The 20,956-nt window shown below is 35.7% G+C and overlaps 2 protein-coding genes across 2 annotated transcripts; one reads left to right on the forward strand and one right to left on the reverse strand.

Annotated features, from left to right (window-relative positions):
* Nucleotides 1-232: 232 nt before the first annotated feature.
* On the reverse strand, nucleotides 233-979 carry LOC114188401. The gene has a single exon (XM_028076986.1). It carries the CDS (start codon nucleotides 977-979, stop codon nucleotides 233-235), a length of 747 nt encoding a protein of 248 aa, XP_027932787.1.
* A 16,482-nt stretch (nucleotides 980-17,461) lies between these two features.
* LOC114188942 (cysteine proteinase inhibitor) lies at nucleotides 17,462-19,849 on the forward strand. The gene is made up of 3 exons (XM_028077618.1): nucleotides 17,462-17,664; nucleotides 18,660-18,863; nucleotides 19,647-19,849. The coding sequence occupies exons 1-2, from the start codon at nucleotides 17,563-17,565 to the stop codon at nucleotides 18,849-18,851; spliced, it is 294 nt and encodes a 97-aa protein (XP_027933419.1). The 5' UTR covers nucleotides 17,462-17,562; the 3' UTR covers nucleotides 18,852-18,863; nucleotides 19,647-19,849.
* The last annotated feature ends 1,107 nt before the right edge of the window (nucleotides 19,850-20,956 follow it).

Genomic DNA, 20,956 nt, shown 5'->3' on the forward strand with positions numbered 1-20,956 from the left:
GATACCCGGATCGAAGGTCTATTTTTTAGAATATTCCTGCCCCTCTCAACTGGTCCAACAAATCATCTATTCTAGGTAAAGGATATTTATTTTTGATTGTCAACTTATTTAATTGCCGATAGTTTACACAGAGCCTGGAACTTCCATCTTTCTTCTTAACCAATAGTACTAGAGCCCCCCACGGTGACGCACTAGGTCGGATGAACTTCTTTTCTAGCAGATCCTCGATCTGCTACTTCAACTCAGCCAACTCGGTCGGTGCCATTCTATATGGAGCCATCGACACAGGCCCAGCTCCAGGCACAAGATCAATAGTGAAGTCGACGTCCCTACTGGGTGGTAATCCAAGCACTTCATCGGGAAACACATCAGCGTAATCATCTACTACCGGTATGCTCCTGATCACATCAATTGTACTCTTTTTCTCTGGCTGCACTATTAACATATAACACGAGGCTCCCTCGGCCTCTTCTTGCATAGCCTCACGTGTAGAGATCATTGACAGCCCCTCAGCTTCAGGAAACACTAAATTGCGTCGTCTACAATCAATCATAACGTGACTGCTTGACAACCAGTCCATTCCGAGTGTCACATCCAACCCCTTCAATGACAAGCAATTGAGGTTCACCTTGAACCTACGTCCTGCCACCTCTATAGAACATTGAGCGCAAACTGAGTTGGTCGATACTTGCCCAGATGTAGGTGTCGAGATTGTCAGTTTGCACCCCAAGTCACGGACGACAAGTCCAAGTCTACGCACACATTCCTCGGAGACGAATGAGTGTGTAGCCCTTGAGTCAAACAACACCAATACACTATGATTAAATAGCAAGCATCTGTCAAATATGAGGTTACTTGACTGAGCAGCCTCAGTACTGGTCAACGCAAAAACCCTCCCTGCAGCTCTGGGTCGTTCAGTTAATGCCTTGGGTCGTTCTTGTTGGGACATTGCCTCATATAATGCCTCATTTGCTCGCATTTGTAGCACTTCACATGATCAGTACTACCTCCTGTACTACTCGTAGCTTTAGTGCAGTTCCTGCGAAGGTGTGGACCACCACAGTTATAACATCTCAAACCTGGAGATGATGACGAAGGTCTACTGTAGGGTGCCTTCTACTGCCTAGTCTCAGAAGTAGTCTTCTGTGTTCTCGCAACCCGGCTGGGCCCAACCTTTAACTCCTCCACGGTCCTGGCCTGCTCAACCAGGATTGGAAACTCCCGAATTCGTAGCGGCACCAAGAATCTGCGCAACTCGTGCCTCAAACCTCCTTCAAACTTGCGACAGCGCCACTCTTCCGTGATCGACAAGTCCAAGTACTCAAAATGGTCCACGTAAGCCTGCACAGATTTACTGCCCTGCTGTAGTGTGAGGAACTCAGCTTCCAAAGCATGTTTGGCTGAATCTGGAAAGTACTTCTCCAGGAATCTCATCCTGAAGTTCACCCAATTCACCTCCTCCTGACGGGTTTGCATCTGCTGCTGCATCCCTGTCCACTAGTATTCCGCATCACCCACCAGTAAAAAGGTGGCAAACGTCAGTTGTTGCGCCTCGGTACACGCCAACACTTGAAATATCTTTTCACACTCCTTGAGCCAGCCATTGGCTTCGTCAGAGGTAGCCTTGCCGCTGAACTTAGACAGCTTGTGCTTCAGTACATCTTCCATAGTAACTACTCGAGTGGGTGGAACCATTGCCCTTGGTTGCGCGACAACAGGATGCATCGCGTCAACCATGGGGTGGATTGCCTGCGCGATCTCATCCGCCCCAACATCATTCCTCCTCCTCCTGTTTGCCATGGCTTGGATTCGCCACATATTTAGCTGGTGAATCACACAACTTAATTTCAATATCATAAATAAGCAAAACATATATTCACAATGCTAACGTAATAAGCTCACTCCCCAAAGATCCCAAAAATCATTGAAATTACGGCTCTGATACAAAATGTAACGTCCTAGCCGGAAATTACTTATAAGATAAATAACGATAATATTTATCTGAGCAACCTCATTTATTATGAACAATTTCCCAAATGCGGGAATAGATTTAAAGTCAAAGTCCAATTCGCCATATCAATTAATCATACCGCGCGGCAAAATCGAACTGTAAAGTAGGTGTCTATAAAATTTATTACATCAAATCCATATCAAGATTCATACTCGAGCATACAGGCCTCATGACCACATCACATGCATCTCAAAAACATCAAAATTAATCCAAACAGTGAAACTGCGTTCGTGCCACCTGGCGGTTCATCACTGATACCCAGAAACTGGTTCTGGTGCGTGTGTCACCTGGCGGTCCCGCGCGACCCGCCAGGCGGTTTTTGGAAAAATCCCACAAACCTAGTTTTCCATTCTGATTTTCACGAAAATAACAACCCCCATTCCCTCACACATCATAATACAGTCAATAACGAATAAAATACAACATCAACAATCATAAGAACTCCCCTAACCTGGTTCCCTCGCTTAGGCTTGAAAACTGAAGCTTTTCCTTGGATCCTTGATGAACTCCCCTTAACCCTCCTCCAAACCAGTACCCTTGTTCCTCCTCAGACTCACGTTACTTCTTTGTCAACTCTCTCCTCACTATCCTCAAACTTTCAGACTCAAGGATGCTCTCTCTCTCCCTCCATTCTTCTCTTTAATGACCCTTTAATGCTAGATAATCAAAGTAAAACGAAGAAAATACTTATGCTTGGTTTTAATTGTCATTCAAGTTGCCCTTGTTGGTATCGCGCAGCGGAATGTTTGAGCGTGCGGACAAAACCAAGAGGGGGGTGAATTGGTTTTTAAATAATAAAATTAATACTTTAAAATTTTTCCAAAATTTATCAAGTAGATCAATAAATAATTTCTTTATAACAAAATAATGGATGAAATAAAGAAATAGAGAAGAAGATTGAACACAAGTATTTATACTGGTTCGGATCAAAAGATCCTACGTCCAGTTGTTAATCTCTTAAAAACGAGATTAACTAAATCACTAACAAGTAACAGATTTACAATCAGATATTTAGAGTGTAAGGAAAGAAAACACCTCTCTTGAATCTCACAAGAGATGAACACCTTTCTCTGAATCACACAGAGAACCTTGACCTTAGCTTTCCTAGCAACAGCAGCAGCACTCAATCTCCTAGAACACCTCTCAGGAAAAGTTATCGCTCTACCCACACTAGGTTTTTCAAAGCTTCAATTGAGAACACTCAGAGAACTCTCTTGCAGTCACAGCACTAGCACTCTAGCTTCTCAAAAAGGTAATTGAGAGGTAACTCTGAAGTTCCTTAAATAGGGGTTCCAAAAATTAGGTCAAAAAGCTGAACAGTCGCGCCCAACTGACCAGGATAATCGATTATCACTAGTGATAATCGATTATTCCAGTGTGGTTTATGGAAAACAAATTTTTGGGCAGATAATCGATTATCAGAAGTAATAATCGATTATTCCAGTGCTTTCTTGAAAAAATTTGTTCAGCTCAGGATAATCGATTATTCCAAGTGATAATCGATTATCATTTTGATATTTCGAGAAATACTAGAATTTTCTTGTACAATACTGCTTCTAACTTAATCCAATTACATTTTACACAATAGCTTTAAACATAATAACATGTAGTCTTCATATTGTCTTCCAGATGGCTTTCAGGCTTCTTTTATCATCATCAAAATCTTGCTTCAGCATTTAGACTTGTATTGCTTTTGCCAACAGCCCTTCTATAGATTTTTCAGCACCCTTGGTTGTTCCTCTAGCTAGGTTTCTCTCGGCCCTTCACATTCTTACCCAAAAATAAAATTGATAAAAACAGAAAGTCTATGATTTTGTCCAAGCCAAAGTTTGAACCCATCACCACACAATTCAATTTCAAATGCACAACCAATCCAACCAAATCACATTTCATGATACAATTCATACTTCAAAGGTTATATTCTACTATCACGCTTCAAACACATTATTATCAGATCAAAATAATAAAGTAAAATAACACACATATGGCATACATAAGACTTGAACCCAAGTCCTCTCACATAATAAAGTACTCTCAACCACATGAGCTAGTACTATTTCACGTCTTGAAAGTTAACATTTAATGCCATAAAGGCTTCTCATACCCGCATTTATTAAATAATTACTTATTTAATTTTTTTAAATTTTGTGGGTCTTACACAGAACACTGATCTGCAGAATTATGCAGATTCGCATACTCGTTGGGCAAGTGCTACTAACTGGGCTAGCATGGGTCAGTGGCTAGGCTGGTGTTACTCGCTGGGCAAATTTCCAAGTCAGAAACTTCCAGACTAACTTGTTCCTTGTTGTGGTATTTAGTTATGGAGAAGTTTTTTTTATGTTCCAAAGCAGATACTAGGATTATCACTTGTAAGGGGTGAGGTTCATTGTTGCATTGGTGTCTAAAGCATGACCAGTTTCAATAGTTTCTTATTGAATGATTTTTGTAGGAAATGTGGAGTAGAGACAACATGTAACATCCCTAAGGAATATTACTTTAAAAATATCACAAACAATTAAATAAATGAGACTAAATACGACAATATAAAAATTTTCCTCATTTATATACGCAGATTCCCAAAACGCGAGAATTTAAAGTCGTACTATCAAAACATTGTAACCGTTCACAATTCAAAAACATTACAACTCATAAAAGCCAAAACGGCTAATGTCCAAAACATAAATACATCAGAAAGTTTAAATCTTCAAAAAGCCCAAATCATCCCTCTCTCTGGTCTCAAGCGTCTTCCGGCTCACCTGTCAAGTCATCTGCTCCCGGATAACGAATCATCCGATCATCACCATGCACACACAGATAGGGTGAGTTATGCATATTAAACAAATTAAATATGATACCCATCCCAATAAAAATTTACAGATACATGTTAAGTACAAGTTATTCACCACGATCTCAGATTCCTTCCTGAGTCCCATGCATGAAACTAGGTCCTGGGACTTTCACTGTGCTTCCACGAAACTATCCCTTTCGTGGTCCAACCCTACGAGCCAATCCTGCTCATAGTCCAACCCTACAGACTCCTCGCCTGTAGTAACACATCCAAGCTTACACAACTTGGACCCTAGCACGCACGCAATCACCATACTATGGACTCCTCGCCTGATAGTAGCCAACGGGAACATCACAGTTCCTTGCCCATCGTGCGCACAACGCATGCAATCACCATACTAAGGACTCCTCGCCCAATAGTAGCCGACGGGAACTCATCTAGTTCCATGCCCATCATGCGTTCCACCACTCAAGCACGTCTCAGACCTCTATTGGACTTAGTCCATCAACCCAAGCATAAAAGAAGTGAACTTAGTCCTTAGAGTTCACTAATCAAGCAAAAGAAGATAATTGTACAGCCACACAAATCGCCTGGTACCGCTTAGACACCGCTACGCGGATACTGGCAGAAAACTGCTCGGCGGTCACACTCCCACCACCAGGCATTGCGGCCCAGATTGGACCCGAAATTCTCCATCACCACCTGGCGGACACCAGCCTGCCGCCAGGCGCCTAGCGCTAACAGTGGCCACTGCCACTTGTCTTTCACTCTACCGCCAGGCGGTTCACCTCGCGCCGCCAGGCGCTATACCAGTAGCGCAAAGCTACTGGTTTTTGGCAGTTTTTACAGGTCTTAGTAGACCCACATTTACATAATATTTCCATCACTCATTCATTCATAACTTTACAAGACGTAAAATCAAACCAGAATGTAATATGTACAATTAGCTAAACCCGAATCTCAATCCTCTCATCTCGATATGCCTCGCATAATACAGTACAAGAGCATGCCCTATGGTGTAACTAGTAAGCTCATCACTCACCACAATACAAAGTACAGTTTGCAGTACTCTTCTCTAATTGCACTTGCACCTAAGTCATACCACAAATAAATCCTTAGTCCTCCTATGTTAGTATGCTCACTTAATTCATGAAAAGAGATTTATTGACTTTTAACCCAAATCTTCCAGAAATCCCCCCCTGTGACTCTCCATAACACATTTTTCAACAACATCACCAAGACGTTCTCCCCTCTGATGCGTCGCCTGGCGGTCACCCAAGTGCTGCCAGGCGGTTCATACCAGTTTCGCACACTGCCACATTTTCCAGCATTCACAGTGTTCACCACTAACCCAAATTCCTTTTGCATTAATTCTAACATATCTCCACCTCCACACAACAATCAACATTCATATCCTAATCACATTAATTATCTATTTTCAATCAACAAAACTCACCATCGCGATCAACCATGTTTTCCAATTCTAATTCCTCATAAACCCTAAATTCCCAATTCCATTATAATTCATGTATTAATCCACCAATTATAAATTTTACAATCAACAATCCATCAAATCAGTTATATTCAAATCACCATATTCTCCCCGAACCTCACACACCACAAAAATACCAAGAATCAGAAGAAACTGGGTAACCCAGTTCGTGTCGCCTAGCGGGCTACCCTTAGCCGCCAGGCGGTGCATATCAAAACCCAGAAAACAAGCGCTGGTGGCATGAGCAGCCTGGCGGTCCTTTAACCCCGCCAGGCGGTTTCTGGAATTTTTCCAGAAAACGCAGAAAATAATAGTGGATCATCAATTTACACATTCCATATAGTCCAGAAAAACACGAACGACATATACATATATATATATATATATATATATATATATAAGCAAAACAACTCCCCTAACCTGGATTAAAGCTTTCCCCGATATTCTTCTACTTCTTTCCTTGAACTCCAATTGATCTCCCTAGCCTTCTCTCAATTCAGCCCCCCATTGATCCACCCACACTCTTAGTTCCTCACTGAATTTCGCACTCTCTGTCTACCTCACAATACCCTCTGCAGAAAACTTTCTTTTCCCTCACAATTAGGCTCTTTAGTGGTGTTTTAAGGGTGAGTTAAAACCTTAAACGAAAAATTGCATTAAGAGGGGAAAATGACCATTCAAACTCACTAATTGGTTTGCTTTCCAGCTTCCCCTAACTGATACTCCTGCTAGGCTTTTCCTTAACCCTTCAACTTCAAATCAAAACCTAAAATGGCAAAAATGAAGTTTCCTTTGGGTCTCCCAAGGTTTGAACCCACATCCATGCACAAGCCAACTCAATGCCTAACCAATGCAACCAATTCATATTTCATACTAACCAATACAATTCAATAATCATAAAACCCACAACACGTTTTAATATACACAAAAATAATACAAATTTAATAACACACAAAAAAATAACATACATAGGACTTGAACCCAAGTCCTTTCACACAATTGAAGTACTCTCAACCACATGAGCTAGTACTTTTCCATGTCATACACTCCGCATTTATTACTTTAAAGGTTCCCCTTACCCACATTTATCCACTTAATTACTTAATTAATTATTTAATTTTTTTCCCGTGTCTTACACAACATGTGAAAGAGCTATTAGAGAAAGTAGTGGTTTAGTTGTAATGTGTCATTGTGAGGAATACCGTATAACAATTTGGAAAGAGAAGTGGTAGTATATTTTTACATGCAGACGTAAGTGTGTTTAAAGGAAGTGAATATAGGATAAATGGTTAAAGTTGAGTGGAAACATGTGGAAGGAAAGGAAGTTCTAAGACTGACTCTAAGTAAGTTTTTTTTTTAAGTAGGTTATTGTTGCTATCATGGTTTTGTGGAAAGTTTCTCATATATAAAGAGTTTCGTCAGGATGTTGAAGAATAGTAGAATTGACGCTTCAATGTTGATCATTTTTTGCACAAGTAAGTCTTTGAAGTCTTTTATGACTAAACACCCAGATGTGAGAATGTTTGTTGATTAGAGTGGTGCAGCGGAATGATGATGGGACATGTTTATCAATGGTGGGAGAACGTGAGGAGAACTATTTTTACTCATGACCTGGTGGTTGATGCGATAGCAAGTTCTCTAAAAATAGCAAAGGTGTCATTAGTATGTGGACATGTTAAAGGCGTTCAGTGATCACCCAAAGCCAGAAGTGTGAAGTTGCACAAAGGAAGTCGGACAAGAAAAGTAGAAGATGAATAGAGCTATAGTTTCACGATGGGATGTCAACCTAGAAGCGAGAAAGTAAGAGGGGATGCTTAACCAGGAAAATTGGTTCAAGACTTTGGTTTGATGAGGTAAGAGTAAGAGTTAGTGAAGTATATGAATATGAGTTGAGAAGTGGAAGGATGAAGAGGTTTCATTAGTATAGTTATTTGACTAAAACTATTAAGTTTCTCAAAATGGTTGGGAAAAAGCCAAGTGCACAATCCTAGTTTGAGATGTATCATAGATTTGCTACCAATCAAACTATAGATTTTAAGTCAAGAAAATATGTGGTTCTAAGGTTTCTTTGGAGGGATGGTTACAAGTTAGTGGTTTAGAGATGAAGATGGAGTGCCGAGAGAATTTGGTGGTTGCAACAGTTAAAAGTTTAGTACGGAAGTGGAATAAATTGGTTGTGAACTTTGTTATCCTTAGTCAAAATCGGTAAAGGAAGCCTTATGTTATAAGGGTATATGTGAATAAGAATGGCTAAGGGTATTAATGTGTAGGTCAAAAGTTGTGTGTGATCAAGTTAGTGGAGTAATGTTTCAAGAAAGGAATAAGGTGAGGTGAAGTGATAACTAACATGTTTAAGTTGAAGATCTGAGACTATCTTTGTATTTTCGTAAAAACCTACAAGATGTAGGGGGAAGCTTATGGAAGGTGAGTTAGTATATCATATCCTAATTGGTTGTTCAAGACATAAAAGATCTTTCAGGTTTGAGGTTTGGAGTTGAGAAGTTGTTTTGAGAGCAAGGTAGATCGATCTGCACTATTGAACACTATATCGCTTACCACAGAGGCAGATTTTTCAGTGAGTTCAAGTGTCGTAGTCGTTAATTCAACTAAGTTTAGGTAGTTGTTATAAGAGAAAATGAAGAGAGCATATTTTTCTTCTACATGATGAGTGAATTTTTGAGGACGGAAATTTTTCTTGTTGGGGAGAATGTAAAATCCTAGAAAATGGTATTTTAGAAGTGATGGTGGTTTAAAAATAGTGAGACTCAATTATTTTAATATTAAAAGGTTTTAGTATAAATAGAATTGTTATAAATGAGTTTCATTATTTTAAAATACATCATCTCTCTAAAAACCACTTATCTAGAGCCATCTGACTTCTCTCTAAAAGTTTTGTCTTTCTGGTCTTCTGATTGAAGAATCGAGACTGTAGGATTGATCCTCTCAGTGAGCTCTTCAATTTGGACCATTCAGATTCTCCGTTCGCATAAGTTAAGTTTTCACTATCTTTTTGGTTTTTTCTGTTTTCTGTTGCATGTAAGCCCTCTTCCGCTTGCATGCGTCATTTTATTTATCAGTATGAGTCTTTGTTGATCAGTGATCATAATGGTATGTCCTGATCGTTCTTGTGATGTTTCTATATGTAGATAAAGCATTCTGTGAAGTTATGGACGTTTGACATTTATAGATTTGTTTAAGCAGGATACCAGGTAAGGGAAGCTAATGTCTATTATGTCTCACAAACCTGTTAGGAATGTTATTATATGATTATTCTGTAATTAACTTATGTGTTTGATATGTGAATTGGGTTGTGATGTTTGAAAACGATAAATACTTAGGTTTTATCTATTGTTTGGGAATAATCGTATGCTATGGGTGCAATTGGATGCAACTGGTGTGAATATTTTAATAGAATTAATGTTTGATACTCGAATGGTCTTTGGTGGAGGTCTTGGAGTTGTATGGATTGGTTAAATAGGTATAATTTTGCTTAAATAAGTTTCTGTAGAATTATGCAGATTTGCTTACTCGCTGGGCGAGCCTACTCGCTGGACGAATAAGGTGATCTACAAAATTATGCAGAACACTGATCTGCAGAATTATGCAGATTCGCATACTCGTTAGACGAGTGCTACTAGCTGGGCTAGCATGGGTCAGTGGCTGGGCTAGTGCTACTCGCTGGGCAAATTTCCAAGTCAGAAACTTCCAGACCTTGACTAATGGTTGGACGAGTGGTACTAGCTGGGCGAGCGTGAGCCAGTGGTTGGGCGAGTGTGACTAGTTGGGCGAGTGAGTCAAAACCTGAAACTTGTAATTTTAAGTTAAATTGGGTGGTATTTTAGTTATCATAGAAGCTTTGTAATTATTGTGAATGATGAGTATATGGTATGAGATTTTTTATATGAGACTGAGTTGAGATTGGTTGATGTTAACCTAAGGACGATTAGTAGTGATTGGGGTAGTGTATGCATTGAGGTAGGAATTGTCTTGGCAGTTATCCTGATGCTCTAATAACCATTCAAATTCTTAAGTAGAGAGGAATGAGGTATGTGGTGAGAGGAGCAGGAGGTCCTAACCTAGGGGTTTTTCCTTGACCATAGGTGTTAACGAACTTACCATGTATGTGGCAGAGTTTTCACTCTTAATCTGTCGCTCTGTAGAGCATGAGATGCCACTACAAGTGCAGAACTAACTGGATCCGACCTCAATGCATGTATCCGGATTAATTGAGTCTTAGTTTATACATTTATGTATGTGAATATCTGCTTGTCTGTAGTTGTTAGATATATCAATATTATATGATTTAAGAAAATTCTTTCAAAGTCATTAGCTTACCTTTCTTTTGTGTTTCTATCTTATGTTGTATGTTTTCTTTTTGCGATGATCACCTATTCGGTGGGAGCACTGGTGGATGTTGTTTCGGAGGCACCTCTAGAGGTTGAGAAGCCATCTTTTAGGTCGGAAGGAGGTCTCAATGAGAAGTTGTTGTAAGTGGTTAGCTTGTGTTTAGGGTTAGAAATGTTTGGTATGTATAATTGATATATTTATATAGTCTAATCATTTGTAAGATTGTATTAATATACTTTATAAATTTATTTATTTGTTCTGTCGGGGCTAATTTCGCATAGACATTACCGACGGATTAATCCGTCGGTAACTAAGTTCAAAATTTCATACAAGCATTACCGACAGATTAATCCGTTGGTAATGATAATCATGGGTGTTCGTCGGTAATTCCGTCGGTAAATGTCAATTACCGACGGATATATATCCGTTGGTAAACATCTGTCGCTAAATATGATATTTCTTGTAGTGTTATTTGCTTCATCATATTCATATATCTTTTTTATTGATCATGTGATAGTTTCTTTGGTTGATTCTAGAATAGTGTTATGTTTCATGCGGAGCATACTTCTGCCCACTACTAATATACCTGAGGCATATGCACATGGTTCAAGTGAGGAACAAGTAAGTCTCTATAAATTGGTTATATATTAGAAATTTAAAACCCTGTCTTTATTTCTACAACTGTGTCGGTATAACAAACAAAATGTTGGGTGGGTTAAGGTTATGGGTTCTATTTTGTAACTTTGTAAAATGGGGAACTCAAAATGCCATTGCCTCTTTCTATGGATTTTTTTTCATATCGTTGTCTGTTGCGAAATTAATATTTGTATTGGCCAGGAATTAAAATTTGGATAAATTATTTTACTCCTTTGCATTTATATATTTACGAAGTTATCTCTTTTATATTTTCTTTTAACTAAATCCTTTTCAAATTTGAATTAAAGTTAGAAAAAGTTCATCCACAATTATTTTGTCTAGTTAATAAATATTAAATTAAAATTAATTTAACCAAAGACGAACACACATATTGTGTCCTGAATACCTGCCTAGACGAGACACACATTTAAGTAGTATTTTTCATTTGAGAAAACACATCTTTTATCTTTCTATTAAGTTTAAGTTAAAATATATTTATATAATATTTGAAAGTTATAAACATGAATAAATATTTTTAGTTTTGCTTTATACGTATATAGGATCCTAACTGTTACCAGTGCTCAACAATTTCTCCTTTTCTTCTCTCATATTTGACATCCGTATTATATATATATTTTTATATTACAACATTACCTACGAAAAGTTTCGTATGTAAATTATCTATGAAAGTTTTCGTAGGTAAATTACCTACAAAGGCTATCGTAGATAAATAACCTATGATGATTTTTGTAGATAAGTTACCTACAAAATATTTCGTAGATAATTCCAGTTCTAAACTTTTCACGACTGTGTTTGTAGATGATTCGTAGATAATTATCTATGTCTTTGTTTCATAGATAATATTCGTAGATAAATTATCTACGAAACGTATTTTCGTAGATAAAGTTACCTATCAGCTCAATACTTACGAAATTTGTTTCGTAGGTAATTCGTAGATAACGACACATTACCTACATAAACAACACATTACCTACGAAAACTTGGCGTAGATAATAAGTTGATTTCTTGTATACAAGTTGTAGTTATAATCATTATAAAAAGTGGGCATAATGATATTTTTGTAATAAAGAGAACTTTTTATACCAGATCTAATTACAACTTGTATAGAAAGTGGGCGTAGTGTCATTTTTGTAAAAAGGAAAAACACTTTCTATACTGGTTCTAACCATAGCCAGTACAAAAAGTACTTTTTTGTTTTTTTATTTGTAAACCAACAAAGACAAAGGGTTCTCAAATCCCTAACCCTCATTCTTGTCTTTCTTACCCTTCTTCTTGCTCTTAGCATCACAACCTTAATTTCTCCCCAACCTCTTTCACCTTCGCCTTCACCGTTCCCACACTCTTCTTTGAACTAACCTATTGTCCTCCACCTGTCATTGCCAAGCCAAGGCTATCATTAGCATTTTTTCATTCCTCCAATCACCATCTTCTTCAACACGTGACTAAAATCGTTTTTTTTTCCTATTTTCGACGGTGCCACCAATTGGCTAACCATTGCCATTCCTCCAAACCTAGAGTTATGCATTGTTTCAATTTGGAAATTCCCATGACTCTATTTTTTGGATTGTTTCAATTTGGAAGAAATTCTTATAAAGGTTGAAGGAGATAGTAGGGGCCATTATGTTATTTATAAGAGTGTTTCACTTCCAGCTATTGGTTTTCATGAATCTGAATGGGAGTGGATAGCAGTGGTGGGTTATTGAATTACTTTGGGGTGGAGAATGTGAGAATAAAGCAAAAGGAATCATGTGAGGTGTGAGAAGGTGGAACTTTCTATATCGATTATGGCTATAACCGGTATAAAAACTGGCATTATCTATTATGGGTCTGAAATTGGCATAGAAAGTGGAAATTTCCTATATCGCCTATATCTATACTGGTTCTAGTACCATTATAGAAAGCCTTTTTTAACCAATATGAAAAGGCTTCTAATAAGTCATTATTTTCCCTTATTTCATTGTTTTTTTGTGCCCATCTTGAGGGTTGTTAGTGCTTAATTATTTTTTGTTAGTGCATTTTCCTCTATTGGGTTTTATTGGGCCATTATTCTGAATTTTGAGTAATTTGACATTAGTTGGTCTAATTTTTGCTTTTAATTATTTTTAGGTATTTTGTGGAGCAAATTTTAGAGCTTGGACATTAATCTTAAGATGAAGAGAGAGTTTCCACATCATTGCCACGTCTGTGCCATCTCAGTTAGCCTGTCTACATCATTGGGCCAGAATTTTCAGCCTATAGTGGCATTTTTTGTAATTCTACTGACCAGAATGGTAGTTTTGTAGTTTTGCAGCCCTGAGTGGCATTTTTGTAAATAGAAATGGCAGAATTGAAGAGAGCACGGGTTTTAGGTCATTTTTAGAGTATCAACCACTCTCTTCTTCGTCCCCAATATGATTTGCGTTTTGGGAGAGCACAATGGTTAGGGTTCATGCAATTTCTTGATTCTTCCATAAATTGGAGCTAATAGTAACATTTTTTCTGCACATTCTCTCTTCTAGTTTTAGTTTTTTGGCTCGTTTTCTTGCTTTAATGATGCATTTCAATTAATTTTTTATTGGTGATTCGAGTTCCATGGGTAACTAATTTCGTATGCATTGATTCCTTGAGCACCAAAGACTCCCCCAAGACACCTATCAAGTTTGTGAATACAAGTCTTAAAACAACACAATTTTACAACTCAAAAATTACAATACAATCAAAATGGTGCTTGCTTCTCTCAAAGGTGTTTCACTCCTTCTCTTCTTGTCTCTTCCTCAAGAATTCAAGATCCAATTATGCCTCCACTTCCCCCCAATATGCTACCTCAAGGGTTGGTCCACCTCAAAAGAGAAGTCTATATACCAAAAACAAGCCAAAACCGAGAAGAGTCCAAGCAAAAAAACAAATAAAAGGAGTTTTAACTTGGAAAAAATAGTGAGCAACAAGGAAGACAAGCAATAAAATAATGGTTAGAAACAAAGGTTAAGCACAAAAAAAAAAAACACCTAAAGAGAGGCACTAGAATAGATCACAAAAACAAAAAATAACTATAGTAGAAAAATAGTGCTTCTTGTTTTAACAAGCAATGAGTTAATGGTGCACTCTGGACACTCTTTTAGCATCAAATGTATGACACAAGTTTTTGTTTAAGGTCCAATATTCACATAAAAACAGCAGCAAGATCAACCTCAAAGTGCTTACAAAAAGTTGGTGGTAGTGGTCCCTTGTACACACTTTTGTACTTTTTCTTTGTTTTTTTTTTCTGTTTCTCTTCTCTTTTCTTTTGTTTTCAGCATACATAAACACCACTACACACCATAAATCTGATTTGAAAAGTTGTTTTGGAAGCTGAAAAGTTCAAGAAGCACAAAATAGAAGAAAAACCCACTACAATCAAAATAAAGCATGAAAATCAAGCAAACATAAAAGAAACTTAACTCTAAGAAGTTGCCAATGGTCTAATGACAAGTATGACATCAAATATGCAAAGGAAAAAGCACTCAAATGGATGTATAAAGTGCAGTTTTGAAAACCAAATTGAACATATACTTTTCTGATTTTTTACAAAGTTCAAACTAGGAAAAAATGACATCAAAATGAATACATATGACTCTAGACAACATGGATGGATTTAAAAATAAAAATGTCTTAAAAAACATGACATGACCAAATGGTAACATGAAACAAGACTCACCAAACATAAAAGCACACAAGCAACACAAAGTATGGAAGCCAAAGCACAAAAGCTGAATGGTTCAAGATGGAGTAGAAAATATAACCATGAAAAACATATTTTGGCAACTTTGACCTTTGATGACTATTTTGTTACTAACTCTCTCCAAAGAACTCCAAATGTGTTGCTTCAAGAATGTATTTTTTGGATCTCTAAGCTAGATGCATTTTGATTTTGAAAATGGTAAACATTTACTGCCAACACTGTTTTGTGTATAAGAGAGGTTGATTTGGAATTTTCCAACATAGCTACAAAAAGACAAGGTTAGGAAAACATAAAGGCAAACACAAAAACCTAAACCTTTTTAAAATGATTTGCTTGGTTCTTGATTGAGATTGTGTTTTAAAATGTACTAGATTGGCGTTTGTGTGTTGTGGAGTTGATTTCATGTTCGTTTGGTACTATTTTCTGACCTTGCATGCGTGAGTGCAAATGGGGATTTGTTGTGCTTGCTTAAGCGAGTGGATTTTTGCCTAAATGAGAAGCTCTCGCCTAGGCGAGAATAGTAGAAGCTTGTCCCTACACTTTGTCGTGAGTTATCACTTGAGCAAAGGCCTTTTACTTATGTTTTATCAGATGTAACGAGACATGACTTGGTTGGTTGGCTGTGCAATGACATGAGATTATAATGCTTGAGATGACATGAGAAATGTTGTTGGTAAAAGAGTTTCATGGGAAACTCTTGGTGATGGTGTGGTTAGTGTATGTCTTGATATACGAGATATCTAGATAAAGGAATGTATCATGAACTCTAATAATTGTTCACACTCACGTAAAGTAGAATGAATTATGTGGTGAGAGTGGAAGGAGGTCCTAGTCACGAGAGGTGTTTGAGCCTAAGACATAATAGGATTAACCTTGTGTGTGGTTGTGTGATAACCCCTTGTGTCTAGACTCTACAGAGTTTAGAAATCAACATAGGTGCATACTTCCTTTAAAATTCTATATCGAGTGCATAATCTGGATAATTGAGTCAAAGAGTCATATTATTTGCTTTCACATGTTTTGAGTGCGTAATGATTTGCTTGTTTATAACCTGTTTTAACATTTATTTGCTCATCATCATGTTAAAAATATTTTACTCTAGCTTACCCTTTCTTTTTTGTGTTTGTTTCCTGTTTGGCTTTTCTTTTTACAATGATCACCAATTTAATGGTGTGAGCAGATGTGAAAACCCCTGGTGGTCGTCAAGAAGATGAAGATGTTGTCGTGTAGTTTAGACTTTGTGTTTGGATGTGGCTCATTGTTGAGCTCCCTTTTGTAGAACTCTTGTTTGTTTATAATTCATTGTTTCGTAAACAATCTTTTGTTAAATTGTTGATCTTTTTAATGTTTGGTTATTGACATTGTTTTGTACCTTAACTTTTCCTTCCAATATATTATGGATAACTGTAATCTATATATTTCATGTCGTAGACTCTAATTAATTATACTATAATTATACGATATTTTTATTTAGTAGAATTATTCTATTTAAATGGAAAGTCACAATCTTTGTTTTGTTCAATTTTGTTTTTTGTTTTTTGTTTTATGTTGTCCGATTACTACCAAGAAGTCATGCAAATTGAATATATAAGTATTTTGTCTTCTAATCATCCATAAATTTAGAAAACCTTTGTGTATTTGATTAAGTAAAAATCATTAACGCCTTTTGATTTCATGTTTTTGAAATCTCTTTTGGGTTAAAATATATAGATCAAATTACCATAAGTTACAACATAATAGATAAAATTACGATGAATTGATTGACAAAATTCATTTTTGTGTGTGAAATTAAAATATAATATAATTTGTTTAGAGATATGTGTTTTCTAAAAAAGGCAAATTATTAATATATGGTGAAAAAGTATATCATGCACAATACCATGAATTTAGACAATAAAATAAATGAAATTCGTGATGTCACTTTTAAAGATAATTAAAAATTTTAAAACGTTATTTTTTTTATTTTTTACTTAAACTAAATAGTTAAACAATCATATCATCTTAATTATGGACAATAACTTTACTAAAAACTATAAAAAAAATAGACACTTAATAGAATATAATTTTTTTAACAAAATTCAATAAAAAATACTTAAATTTACAAAAAATTTCAAACTTAATTAAATCATTTTCATTACCTATGTAAAATCACATAATGACAAAAATAAATAACAAATACTCAATTAAAAATATAACAAAATTTAAAATGCTTAATAAAAATGAAAATTTACTAAAAATTTAATTAAAAATCCCAATTAAATCTAAGTTAAAGTTTAATAATATTTTGAATTTCTTAAGAAGGATAATTTCCATTTTCCAATTCTTAATATCTAAGAAAAAGAGGAACGCGCAAAGTACCCACTAAGCTTTCACCTTAGACTTTCTCGACAAAATCGTGGTTGACCATTGAAAACAAAGCAACAAATAAACGTGTTATCAGTGACACGTGTCACATCAACAGAAGCCGAGGATAACAATGACGCAAAGAATCCCCTCTCTACTCTTAAGTCGTAACTGCATAAAAGGAGAAGCGCACGAAGCTCTTCTCAGTTGCATACAAGAGAGAGATCATGGCAGCACTCGGTGGCAATCGTGATGTCGCAGGAAACCAGAACAGCCTTGAGATCGATAGTTTAGCTCGCTTTGCTGTTGAAGAACACAACAAAAAACAGGTTTTTCTTTTTTCTTTCGCACGCCCTTTAATTTTTTTTTTCCTTCGAAAAGATTAAAGAAATTGGTACCATTCATTGTGTTTTGCTCTGTGTTTGTCTGTTTCTCGAGAAATTCCCAAGCTTTCTGTTGATTTCCTATTGGGTCTGGTCGTTGATCGTTTTCCGCCATGCCAAGGTTTCTTCGGATATTCACGTGTTTGATTATATTATCTCTTTTGTTTAGTGGACAATAATTGTTTACTTTTGGATTTTTCTTCTGGGTATAATGGGGTTCTTCTGTTGTTGGATTGATTATTTATAGCACCTGCACTGTTTGTTCTAAAGTAGAGTTTTCTAAGAAGAGAATATTAAAGTTAATTTTGTGAACATACTCTATCAATCAATGAACCCTATTATTGAAATCGGTTAAGATGCTTTTTTTAGCTTCTAGAATCTATTTCTCAGATGAACTCTTATCTTACTAGCTGGAATCAAAGAATTAGTAGATATGCTTCCGAAAATGGGAATGAGCCACGGTTATGAACTTCTAAATTTTGTAAGTTTTTTTTTCTTATTTATTGTTTCAGACATGATTTTAACAACTTCCAAGAAAAAATTAATCAGTAACGGAGAGTAACTTAGAAGGAAAATATTTCAGAGTGTGTTGGCAGATCTATTTGGAAAAATAAACCAATATTTGCCTAAGAAAGCATCTTCTACCGAACATGCGCTTTGCCTCAGTATGGTATGGTGCAAAGAGGGTGAGAGAGAAGAAGGTTATGCTGCAAATATTTGTCATTTGAAGCTTGTGGAAGCCCATAATCGATTATCAGAAGCCAATTGATGATTGATTGTTAGGATAAATTTTGCATTTATAGTATGTGAGTCAATAAATAGTTTTGTTTTGTGGCGTGAATTTTAACAAGAAAGTTTGTCATTTTGTTCTTTGTAGTAATAGAAATGCTAACTGGTGTCTATTTTGATTTTGTTTTTATTGATTGGTGATGGCTATGCAGAATGCCCTTCTGGAGTTTGGACGGGTGGTAAGTGCACAACAGCAAGTGGTTTCTGGTACCTTGTACACCATCACTTTGGAGGCAAAAGATGGTGGGCAAAAGAAGGTTTATGAAGCCAAAGTATGGGAGAAGCCATGGTTGAACTTCAAGGAGCTGCAAGAGTTCAAGCATGTTGGAGATGCACCTGCATAGTGTACTTAGCTGGTACGTGTTTGATAACAGTAGTACTCAATTGCTTCTGTCTGATTTTAAGTATGAATCGTTTATTGATGAATGCAAACCTTCAATAGTATTAACATCTGCTTTACTCTAAAACTGGATCAGAAACTGAGTTTGGAATCTATAGGGGACTAAGTGGGTTGAGGAAGTTAAAAGAAGTAGAATTTGAAGTATTGATCAGTTTCTGATTTACACCCAAGAGTTTATATGTCAATACAGTGTCATATTGATGATTGATATTTGTCCATTCAATTTATTGGTTACTTTGCAGAAAGCTGAACAGATTGTAGTTTTACTGGTGTGTGATTACTAATTACTGTCTTTTGTAGAGGCTGCTATGTAAGTAACATGAGAATAAGTTGTTGATCATCAATGCTAGAAGATTTGTGGGAATTTCATTTTTCATTTTTGCTGATGAATCAGAGATGAGGATAATGGAAATGATGAATTGTTATCAAATGACCATAAAGTTAAAGTTTGTTTAACTTTATAAACAGGGTATTTGAAATCAAAGTGCCAGTTTTGCAATTAAAAAGTGAATACAGAAAAGAGAAATCCAAGTAAACATCTGCTAAAAGAACAAAATTCCCTTCAATCTGTGCAGGTTTTCCAGTTTCTCGATTCACGTATTACTATTATATCTTGGTTACCGTGGCACATAACTGCAATACCCTGAAGTTCTTTGTCGTATTGTTTTAAATCAAAAAGTAGAGTTTTATCTTTTGACTAGTGTTGCCGTTTTTAAAGGAATGTTTCTTGATTTTTCAGGTTATTAAAGAGCTAAGAAAGAAATCTAGCGTTGGTAGAAGGTGAAAGCCTACGGATATATCCAATCCTCTATCTTATATGTAATGTATAAAATAAATGTAGCTTTCTTACCTTCTTATGGATATTTGATGCCCTAAATTCGCATCCTATTATATAGTTTAAAAGCTTGAAATATATGATTTGTGTGTGTTTTGTTTTTCTAACCTAATATCAATTTTTAAAGAGTTGGAAATAATCAATTTTAATTATTATATTTCAAAGAAATGAATGGTAGAATATTTATATTATTGGAGTAACTTGGACTAAAAAACATTTTATTTTTCATATTTTAATTTTATAGATGGAACGTTATTTGTTTTCAGAATTTAAATATTATATTCATAACTTGAAATGTTAAGTGAAATTTGGTTGAGATTTTGTTATTCTTACATTAAAATCTAAATTGACATATTGAAAAATATTTTCTTCAGAAAATCCTTTGAAAGCAGTAATAATACATGTCATACGATATTAAAAAATATATATCATATAATGGCATAATAAATAGGTTGTTTACTAATGTCCACAAAAGGGATATTAAAGAGAGCTATAAAAATATAAACTATACATATTGTGTTCCTCTACCTGCTATAAGCTTCTTTAGTAGGTTGTTTCCCAAATGTGTCAAGATAAAGAGCTTGTAAAGGTAATTTAACAAAAAAAGGAACTAAAATAAATCAAGGAAAGAAATTTAAAAAAAAAAAAGAAATGGCATAAGGTTTTTATTATTCTCACATATATAAATATATATAAGCCAAATAATCATCATATCTAAATTATAAAATCTATGTTATGCCAACAAAATGAGGACGCCAAAGTTTTTCCAATCAAATGGAGGTTTTTCTTTGCGGATAAAAGTCTACCAATAGCCACAATTGTTAGGCTTTAACTTCCAGCAGGCCCACAATTTCTTTGTGCACTCCTCAATCTTTTGAAATATCCATTTTAGTCTCCATCTGAATTACATATTTTCATGATAAGCTTTTCAAAATTTTCGGAAAAACATTTCTAGATTGTGATTTCTGGAACAGAATTTCTTAAATGCATAAAATGTATTTTGGAATAAGTTTTTCCAAATGAGAATTTCGAAAACGTTTTTCCACGAATTTTAAATACTCATGTCATTTTTTTCAAAAAATGCAGGAATTATAGATACTTTTAAAAAAAATTAAATGATCAAGTATTAATATTTTTTATATGCTATCACAATTTATGCATTAAAAAATATTTAAATAATCAATTTACTAAAAGAATTATTTTTCTTTAATTTA

Source organism: Vigna unguiculata, chromosome 6 (genome assembly GCF_004118075.2).
Source record: "Vigna unguiculata cultivar IT97K-499-35 chromosome 6, ASM411807v1, whole genome shotgun sequence".
NCBI classification, from domain to species: domain Eukaryota; kingdom Viridiplantae; phylum Streptophyta; class Magnoliopsida; order Fabales; family Fabaceae; genus Vigna; species Vigna unguiculata.